The sequence below is a fragment of the Panthera uncia genome (assembly GCF_023721935.1).
Source record: "Panthera uncia isolate 11264 chromosome E2 unlocalized genomic scaffold, Puncia_PCG_1.0 HiC_scaffold_19, whole genome shotgun sequence".
NCBI classification, from domain to species: Eukaryota; Metazoa; Chordata; class Mammalia; order Carnivora; family Felidae; genus Panthera; species Panthera uncia.
Genome location: NW_026057588.1, coordinates 1,402,394 through 1,413,354, shown reverse-complemented (window position 1 = coordinate 1,413,354; position 10,961 = coordinate 1,402,394). Strand labels below are relative to the sequence as shown.

Below are 10,961 nucleotides of genomic sequence, written 5' to 3'. Positions count from 1 at the left end.
GACACTACAGAAATCCTTATTGCAGGGGTGACAGGGTACTCAGGGTGGCTAGGTAATACTGTTAGCACAACACAGCTCTGGTGTCTCCCTCAACGTATTTATGTCGAAGCTCCCGATCTTGACTGTGATTTGCAGGTGTTTATGCATGAGCACACTTTGTCTGAACCCGCAGGCCTAGGTCAAATCCTCTTTCTCATACTTACTTTCTCTATGAATAAGGGTTAGAAACACAAACCCCATGTGCCTACTGTCCCTATTTAAAAAGTGGTGGTGATGTACTTCAAGGCTTTTACCATGTCAGCGCTATTAGAAGGCTTAAGATATTCCGTGTTTTTTTTTTTTTAATTTTATTTTTAATTTTTTAAAATTTACATCCAAATTAGTTAGCATATAGTGAAACAATGATTTCAGGAGTACATTCCTTAATGCCCCTTACCCATTTATCCTATCCCCTCTCCCACAGCCCCTCCCGTAACCCTCAAGTTTGTTCTCCATATTTATGAGTCTCTTCTGTTTTGTCCCCCTCCCTGTTTTTATATTATTTTTGTTTCCCTTCCCTTAGGTTGATATGTTTTGTCTCTTAAATTCTTCCTGTGAGTGAAGTCATATGATTTTTGTCTTTCTCTGACTGACTAATTTCACTTAGCATAATACCCTCCAGTTCCATCCACGTAGTTGCAAATGGCAAGATTTCATTCTTTTTGATTGCCGAGTAATACTTCATTGTGTGTGTGTGTGTGTGTGTATACACATACATACGTACACCACATCTTTATCCATTCATCCATCGATGGACATTTGGGCTCTTTCCATGCTTTGGCTATTGTTGATAGTGCTGCTATAAACATGGGGGTGCATGTGTCCCTTCGAAACAGCACATCTGTATCCTGTGGATAAATGCCTAGTAGTGCAATTGCTGGGTCGTAGGGTAGTTCTATTTTTAATTTTACGAGGAACCACCATACTGTTTTCCAGAGTGGCTGCACCAGCTTGCATTGCCACCAACAATGCAAAATGCTCCAGCAGCCTGGAGCCTGCTTTGGATTCTGTGTCTCTTTCTCTCTCTGCCCCTCCCTGCTCGTGCTGTGTCTCTCTCATCTCTCAAAAATAAATAAATGTTAAAAAAAAAAATTAGATTACTCATTAGATAAGTTTGTTCTGGATTATTTACCATTAGAGTATATCATGTTGTGCTTTAGAATTAGTGCCCAGTAAAGATGCAGTAAATATTGCATCCTCGCCAACATCTGTTGTTGCCTGAGTTGTTAATATTAGCCATTCTGACAGGTGTAGGGTGGTATCTCATTGTGGTTTCGATTTGTAAAGCTATTCCGTGTTTTATAGAAAAGTCTCAGAAATTCCTTGACTTTTGTAAGATACGGCAACCTTCTGTCATGATTTTGATCAGATGGTCTTTTGTCTGTGCCTTGGCTCAGCCTGCCGTAGCAAGTACCAAAACCAGATGGCTTAACTAATAGAAATTTATCTCTCACAGTTCTGGAGTCTGGCAAGTCCAAGATCTTGGTGCTAGTCAGTTCAGTTCCTGATGAGGCTTCTTCTGGTTTAGAGCACTGCCTTCTTGCCGTGTCTGTGCATGATGGAAAGAGTAAGGCAGCAAGCTCTCATATCTCTTCTTGTAACGGCCCTAATCCCATTCGCGACCCTGCACCCTCATGACCTGGTTACCTGCCAAAGACCCCACCTCCAACCCCATCATATTGGGGTGGACACAAACATTCAGGCCATGCAGCCTGCACTATATTTTGTATGTTTTTATTCTACAATTCTGTCCAAACATTGTTTGATCTGGCCTTCATTAATAAGATTTTCACGCACAAACTCATTATTACATATACTTTGTGGCCAGTGAACTAAAAATTAAAGAATACTACATAGATAGGGAATTGATGAGCTGTTACATAAGTGCAGGCCGAAACTCATAATTGTGATTTATGGGGTGCCTGCCTGGTGCAGTCAGTAGAGCATGTGACTCTTGATCTCGGGGTTGTGAGTTTGAACTCCCTGTTGGGCATAGAGATACCTTAAAAAAAAAATCATAATTGTGATTTCTGACTTCTTTTTCCCAATTATGTTCAGTATTTCCCTGACTGGATACTTCAAAAATGAGTGATCTTAACATAAATTCCAGTTTTCATATGGTATGCTGGTTCTGGAATAGAAGCCCTTGCTTTTTTTTTTTTTTTTTCCTCTCGAGAGATTTGTTGAGAATTCCACAAACTATAATTTTGTATCATTGTGGTTACTTATTATTTCAGTCCTGCTTTTACTCTAGGTTACTAGAATGTTTTATTAATTGTCGTTATGACTTACAGATGATGGTTTTTTGGTATGCACAGTGCAGCATAGCCGACTTATACTGCTTGTTAAAAATGGCCATTCTGAGGGAATACAGTTACATGACTGGTATTCAGAAAAATATTTTTATAACATTGATTAAAGTCTCCCTCATTTCCCCAGTGCTACTATAGTTTTCCAATTCTAAATTGCCATTTATTTAGATAGCGCGCCTCAGTGGCTCAGTCGGTTAAGCATCCGACTTCGGCTCAGGTCATGATCTCACTGTTCGTGGGTTTGAGCCCCATGTCAGGCTCTGTGCTGACAGCTCGGAGCCTGGAGCCTGCTTTGGATTCTGTGTCTCTTTCTCTCTCTGCCCCTCCCCGCTCGTGCTCTGTCTCTCTCATCTCTCAAAAATAAATAAATCTTAAAAAAAATTTAGATTACTCGTTAGATAAGTTGATTCTGGATTATTTACCATTAGAGTATATCATGCTGTGCTTTAGAATTAGTGCCCAATAAAGATGCAGTAAATATGGACAGTACTTTTACCTCTTCAAACATGAAACAACCATATATTTTCTGTGAAAAATTGGCAGGTAATGGTGTGCCATTGCAGAACATGATGACAAAATCCCCCTCTTTTCAGGGCTAACGTAAGTTTGCATACTGTGATTTTTTTTTTTTTTTTGCCATTGATTATTTAATTTTTTTTTAGTGTTTGTTCATTTTTGAGAGAGGGAGAGAGACAGAGCATGAGTGGGAGGAGGGGCAAAGAGAGAGGGAGACACAGAGTCCGAAGCAGGCTCCGGGCTCTGAGCTGTCATCACAGAGCCCGATGCGGTGCTCAAACCCACAGACTGCAAGATCATGACCTGAGCTGAAGTCGGACACTTAACCGACTAGGCCACCCAGGTGCCCCAACATTGACTATTTAAAGTAGGCTTTAAAATCAATTTGAATTACATGTAATTACCCTTTTATATTAAAGAATCCTGTACCTTTTGTGTTCCTAAAAATTGAAAGTCATGGTTGCAACATTTCATAACTGATCAATATATGTAGTACTTTTGGTGTAATATGTTTTTCAATATGAGATTTTTCTGTAATTAATTGGAAACCTATGGTTCTTTATATCTCGTAGCCCTCTCTCCCAAATGTGTGATCAAGGAACTACCACCAAAAGAAAACCGTAATACAGGGGAAGTATTGCAGACAGTTATATTGAAAAGACATGAAAGCCTTTGCGCCGAAGATTGTGGCTTCAGAGATATCCAGAAGAGTTTTCACGACTCTGAGTGTCAGCGGAGGGACGGTGAAAGAAATTACGAAGGTGTGCTCGTGACCCTCAACAAAAACCTGACTGGTAGAAGAGACGCAGGAAATGAGCCGATTGAAAACAGGTCTGGACTAAGCTTTCAGTCACGTCTGGCTGGCGTGCAGATACTTCAGACTGAAGGGAAAATCTACGAATGTCACCAAGTGGCGAGGTCTGTCAGCGATAGTGCCTCAGTTTCACTACTTCACACAATTCTTCCAAGAGTCCCGACCAACATCTCTAATGAACGTGGGAATGATCCCTTGCGTTCTTCATTACTCACACAAGACCAGAAAGCGCGCATCAGGGAAGAACCTTACACACGTGAGGAGTGTGACAAAGCAGTGAATCCCGGTCTACACCCCACTAGACGCCAGGTAATCCAGACAGGAGAGAAACCGTATAAGTGTGACATATGTGGGAAGGTCTTCAGTCGCAACTCGCACCTGGTACGTCATCACAGAATTCACACCGGAGAGAAACCTTACCACTGCAATGAGTGTGGCAGGGCCTTCAGTGAGTGTTCAGGTCTTACGAGCCATCAGGTGATCCATACGGGAGAGAAGCCTTACAAGTGTAATGAGTGTGGCAAGGTCTTCAGTCAGAGCTCAGGCCTGGTGAGTCACCGAAGAATTCACACGGGAGAGAAGCCGTACAAGTGCAACGAATGTGGCAAAGCCTTTACCTACGGCTCACAGCTCACTAACCACCACGTAATCCATACCGGTGTGAAACCCTACAAATGTAACGAGTGTGGCAAAGCCTTTAATCAGAGCTCACATCTCACTAGACATCAAATAATCCACACGGGAGAGAAACATTACAAGTGTGACGAATGCGGGAAGGTCTTCAGTTACGATTCACACCTCGCGCGTCATCGCAGGACTCATTCTGGAGAGAAGCCTTACCAGTGCCATGAGTGTGGCAGAGCCTTTACTATGCTGTCGAGCCTTACTTACCATCAGGTGATCCATACTAGAGAGAAACCTTACAAATGTAATGAATGCGGCAAGGTCTTCAGTCAGAGTTCGAGCCTGCCTAGTCATCGGAGAATTCATACTGGAGAGAAACCTTACCAGTGTGACCAGTGTGGCAGATCGTTCATTCAACGCTCCAACCTCACTAGACACCAGATGATCCATACTGGAGAGAAGCCTTATAAATGTAGTCATTGTGGCAAGGTCTTCACTCAGAATTCAAGCCTTGTAAGCCATCAGAGAATTCATACCGGGGAGTAATCTGACGAGCGTAGGGAGTGTGACAACGCATTTGATTTGAAGTTCAAGCATGAGTCGGCATCAGAGAGCCCACACTAAAGAGAAATCACATAAATGTAACGTGTGCGGCAGAGGACTTACACAGGCTTCGCAACTCACTAGACATCGGGATCTACATCTCTGATAAAACCACATTAACGTAATGTGCATGCTAAGGCTTCTACCCATGGATCAAAACTACAGAACATCACAGGGCCCACACCGGAGAGCAGCCTTACTAATGTAATGAATCTGAGAGGGCTTTTTGTCAAACATCCTGCCTTCGATGTCTTTGATGACAGAGCGTGAGCGGGGGAGGGGCAGAGAGAAAGGGAGACACGGAATCCGAAGCAGGCTCCAGGCACTGAGCTGTCAGCACAGAGCCCGACGCGGGGCTCGAACCCATGGACCGCAAGACCGTGACCTGAGCCGAAGTCGGACGCTCAATTGACTGAGCCACCCAGGTGCCCCCAGAGAGTTTCTATGAGGAATAAAATAATGAAATCTCAAGTTCTCTAAAGTGAGATACCGAAATAGTACACACCACAGGATAAATTGTTTTTTTTCAAATACTCAAAGCATACCACAGAATAAAGTCAAAATGTGTTAAAACTCCAGATGGGAAGATAGATAACACAGAGATAGAGCAAAGGTATATGGATCCTGAGGATAATGTTCTATGGAATCTTTTTTGGTTTAAAGTATTATTGTTTTACATTTCACATTTAAAGCTATGATCATTTTTGAGTTAATATTAGTACAGGTATGAAGTTTTTGTGGAGTTTTTTTGTTGTTTTTTTTTTTTAATTCTCTTAGTTTCCTTGGTACCTCTGTCCGAGCTCAATTGGAAGTACTTGTGTGGGGCCATTTCTGGGTTCTCTGTTCTTTTCCATTGATTTATTTGTGTCTCACTCCACGAATACAATGTAGTTTTGATTACTTTTTACTATATTAGAAATCTTGCATGAATGATTCTGACCACTTTATTCTTTTTCAGATGCTCTGGCTGTTCTAGTTCCTTTGCCTTTCTTTATAAATTTTAGAATAATCTTGTTTGTATTGTAGAAAATACCTTGATAGAAATTACATTAACCTGTCTATCAATTTGTAATCATTTGACATCATTTCTATGTTGTATCTTCCAGTAAATGGCTGTGGTAGGTCTCTATTTGTGTAAACTTTTATAGATTTTAGCATCAAAATCCTGTTAATGTTTTTGTTAGATTAACGTATGTTTGTACTTTTTCCTTTTTGAGCAATTGTACATATAATTGTATTTTTAATTTCAGTTTCCATGTGTTAACTGCTACTGCATTGAAGTAACATAGATTTTTTTAATGTCGATCTTGAATATCTAGAATTTACTAATCTTACAGGGCGCCTGGCTGGCTCAGATAAAGAGCATGCAACTCTTGATCTCCAGGGCATGAGTTTGAGCCCCACTTTGAGTGTAGAAATTACTAAAAAGGTAAATAAATAAACTTAAAAAAAAAAAGAATTTACTAATCTCACTTTAGAGATTTGTAGCTTCTCTGGGCTTTTTTCTTTTTTTTTTTTTTTTAATGTTTGTTCATTTTTGAGACAAAGACAGAGCATGACCAGGGGAGGGGCAGAGAGAGAGGGAGACACAGAATCTGAAGCAGGCTTCAGGGTCTGAGCTGTCAGCACAGAGCCTGATGTGGGACTCGAACTCACAAACCGCCAGATCATGACCTGAGCCCAAGTCAGACGCCTAACCAACTGAGCCACCCAGGAGTCCCTCTTTGGGCTTTTCTGTGCACAGACACCATTTCGCTAGCTTCCTAATGTGGCTGTAAAAAGTTACCCCAAACTAAGTGAGTTAAAACAATAAAATCTATTCTCTTTTACTTCTCAACATAAGGTGTCTGGAATGGATCCACAGCACTGTTAGCCTTCTTGATATTCCAGGGAGGAATTTGTTTCCTTGCAGTTTCCAAGTTCTGGAGACTGCTTAATTGCCTTGCCTCATAGCCCACTTCCTCTAAGGTAGCATCTTAACATCTGTCCCCATCCTGCTTCTATCAGAGCAACGACTTCTCTGTCTCCAACTCCACTTATATCCTTCTTATCACAGCCTCCTGATTATATCATGTTTGCCAGGTAACCTAGGATCATCTTGCATCTCAGGATCCTTAACTAGGGCACAAGGACAAACTCTTTTTGCAAACTCTCTTTTGACAGAATGTAACCCTCACGGGTTATAGGGATGAGGGCTATCCTTTTGGTGGGGGGTGAGAGGCGTGGGGAGGCATTCATCTTACTGCAACTGCAGTACCTTCTGTTGATGGGCACATTATTAAACCTTCCTCTCTGGTCTACATCACTTTTCTTACCTTATTTCATTGGCTATAACTTACAGTACGTTGACTAGCAGTGGGAACAGAGGACCCCCTTATCTCCAGTCTGTGGAGGAACTATTCAGTCTTTCACCCTTAAGATTGATGTTTGCTGTACGGTAATTTTGTAGCTGTTCTTTATTGAGTTGAGGAAGTTTCCCTTGGTATGTTGAGTTCCGTATATATTTTGAATATTAACATCCTTTCAGATACATAGTTTGCAGATATTTTCTCCCATGGCTTGGATTGTCTTTTCACTCTTGATGGCTTCTTCTGCTGTGCAGAAAGAAGTTTGTCCCTTGTAGTTTGATGTGGTCACGCTTGCCCATTTTAGCTTTGTTCCCTCCTGCCTCCCCATGCTAGGGTCAAACTCAAAGTTGGGGTCAAACTCAAAAATCATTCCATAGGCCAATGTCAAGAAGCTTTCCCCTGTTTTCTTCTAGGTTTCAGGCTTTACACTTAAGTTGTTGACATATTTTTTAGTTGATTTTTAAGTGTGATGTGAGATAAAAGTCCACTTTCAACTTCTGCATAGGGATGGACATCCAATTTTCCCAGCACCGTTTGTTGGAGACTATTCGTTTCCCCATTGTGGGTTGTTGGCATCCTTGTTTGCACATCAGTTGACTGTAAATACATTAAGATACTTTTCTTCCCTCTAAAACAGCCTCTTAGGGAATCTGGCTCTCTCACCCCTCCCCTTTGCCTCATCACGTTCTTCCTCAGAACTGCTATGAGGAGAATGGGTTTGGGCATTGGGGGGCCCTCCTGCCTATTTCTAGGCACAGATGCAGATAAAAGGGTGCAAAGGACATACAGGTTGGTAAGTGGATTTGTGGAGTTTTTGTGGCTGGAGCCTATGTTTCAAGAGTTCCTTGTAGCACCAAGTCTTCCACTCCTAAAGGGCCCATTGGTTGCTCCACATAAAAATTAAAATTCATGGGGCACCTGAGTGGCTCACTTCGTTAAGCGACCAACTCTTGGTTTTGGCTCAGGTCATGATTTTGTGGTTTGTGGGTTCGAGCCCCACATCGGGCTCTGCAGCTGGCAGAGCTGGAGGGACAGAGAGGCTCTGTCCCTCTCTCTCTGCCTCTCTACCCCTTACAGTCTCTATTTCTCTCAAAATAAATAAGTAGATAAACAAAAACATTAAAATTCATGAAGACAAATGAACAAACCATCAGAAAATTCCTTGGTACCATTTCTGTCTATTCCTCTCTTCATGTTTGTTCATTTGTTCATTATTTTTTTAAAGTAATCTCCATGCCCAACATGGGGCTTGAACTCACCACCCTGAGTTCAAGTTGCATGCTCTACCACTGAGCCACCCAGGTGCCTCTCTTCATGTATATTTAGCTACCAACATACATAAGATCATTTTAATTATCAACAATAAGGTCAGCTGTTTCACACAGCACTTCTGAGACCAAACGTGCGAGATTTTCCCTACACCAGCCAATTCTCCAGCTCTCTGGACACCAACTGAGTGTCTTACAATTGATTCAGTTCTAAAGCCAACTGGGAATTTCCACAGACCACAGAGTCGGTCTCACAACACTGCCCCCACTTCAGATGCCAATCACAAGTCCTGGGCCTCTTGTACTTCTGACCAACTGGCTATAAATGGCTACAAATTCCAGTATATTCTTTTTTTTTTTTTTTTTTTTTAAGTAGGCTTCATGCCCAACAGTGAGCCCAATGCAGGGCTTGAACTCATGACCCTGAGATCAAGACATGAGCTGAGATCAAGAGTCACTCAACTGACTGAGCCATCCAGGTGCCCGAAATTCCAGTATAATCTTGAGTAGAAGTGGTGATATACAGGGTTCAGTTCTCAATTCTTTACTCCTGATCATAACAGAAATGCTTCTAACATTTGGCTGTCAACATAAAGTTCTGTATTCATTGTAGATGGATACTATAGATCAGATTAACTTTCCTCCTCATGTTATGTACTGAACACACATTTATAGTTTAAATATAATAGTGTTTAAATGTTTAAAGTGCTTTTCTGAAGTTACTAGCATAATGGAGACGTAATCACATCATCGGGTGTATAGTACCGCAGTATATTAAAATGCAGGCATTACTAGAGTAAAACCTTTTTAGTCATAGTGCATATTCTAATGATTCATTTTGCACCGCATTCCAGAAGTCAAACTGCTTTCTCTTTGATACCTTAAGATGAAGGATATACTAGCAATACTACATTTTTTTTTATATGTTTTCTTCTGTTCTGAAAACATTTTGTCTGTAAGTGAGGAGAACTGTCAATAAATACCTTGAAAAAGTGGGAAAGTTTCCTGGAAGGTGATCAGAGTCCTGTTGAATATTTCAAAGTTTTCAAGTTATGGATGCTTTTCTGATTTCTAATTCTTAATTCCATTTTAGTGATCTATCTGCATGGAAACTATTCTTCTCAGTTCTCAAATTAGTAAAGATAAAGTTGTTCACAGTAATTCCTACAGGTTTTGAAAATCTCTTATCAATAGTCTTACTGTAATTAGTATTCATAAGTACTAATACTAATAAATATAGTTTAATTAGTATTGTTCATGTGCCTATCTTTAGTCAATATTTTAAAAGATTTACCTGCTGTATCAATTTTGATAAGACATTAGTTTTATTCTACTTTTCATTATATTCAATATAAATCTCATTTCTGCCCTTTTTTGGGCTTACGCTGTATCTTTTTCAAAAGTCTTGAATTGGACTTGTAGGATTGATATGTCCAGTGAACTTTTAATATGTAAATTTGCAGCTAACTTATTTCCTCCAGAGATTTTTTTCATTAAATAAATACCAGAAGTCTGAACCGGAATTTTCTTACCTTTTCATATACAAAAACTAGTTATCAAAATAAATAGCAACTATTACTTAGGTGTTCAATTTTTAAAAATCTGAAAGTACAGTTTTCCCGATACCATTATTTGAAAGAGGATAAACATTATCTGTCTTATTACAAAATATCCTATGGTTTTGAGAGTTTGTGGTATTGACGCAAAATGAATAAACCTTTTAGAGTCTAAAAGAGGGGCTCCTGTGTGGCTCAGTCCATTAAGCAACCGACTCTTGATTTCGGCTCAGCTCATGATGTCAAGGCCATGAGATCGAGCCTTGCATCGGGTTCCATGCTGCCAGCACAGAGCCTGTTTGGGATTCTCTCTCTCCCTCTCCCTCTCTCTAAATAAACATTTAGAATTTTTTTAAAAAAATCTCTATAAGAAAGAAAGTTTTATTCCAGCCCAATTTAGGCCAGCTGGCCCAAACCAACAATCTTCACAGGGAAGACAGTGCTGTAGACAATGAATAGTTTTTACAGGATTATATACTTTTTTGTACATCTTATGAAGGCCCAAAGACTCTAGATTAGCATATAGGCAGGAATGACGAGTTTTAACACCAAGAAATGCAAGAAGTAGGAGTATTGGTGTTAAGGATGAGATGGTTTTGCTTTAGGCCACTCATTTACAAAGCAGATGTAAAATGTATGCTTGGTGCGCCATAAATCAGGCTTTTGGTTTAAACAAAGTTTATGTGCAGTCGTGCTGATTTAGGAAAAATTTAAGGGGCGCCTGGCTGGCTCAGTCAGTGGAGCATGGGACTCTTGATCTCATAACTTGGGGCTGTGAGTTTGAGTCCCCTGTTGGGCATAGAGTTCTGCATAGAGGTTTTTTTCTTTCTTTCTTTTCTTTCTTTCTTTCTTTCTTTCTTTCTTTCTTTCTTTCTTTCTTT

General features: G+C 40.4%; 1 protein-coding gene across 1 annotated transcript in view; it reads left to right on the top strand.

The window, feature by feature from the left end:
• LOC125915635 (zinc finger protein 665-like) overlaps nucleotides 1-10,844 on the top strand; it is a 21,757-nt gene extending 10,913 nt beyond the window's left edge. The window contains exon 4 of the mRNA XM_049621568.1: nucleotides 3,440-10,844. Coding sequence (XP_049477525.1) covers nucleotides 3,440-4,851 — 1,412 coding nt within the window. The 3' untranslated portion in view covers nucleotides 4,852-10,844. The remainder of the gene's footprint in view (nucleotides 1-3,439) is intronic.
• Nucleotides 10,845-10,961: the final 117 nt, after the last annotated feature.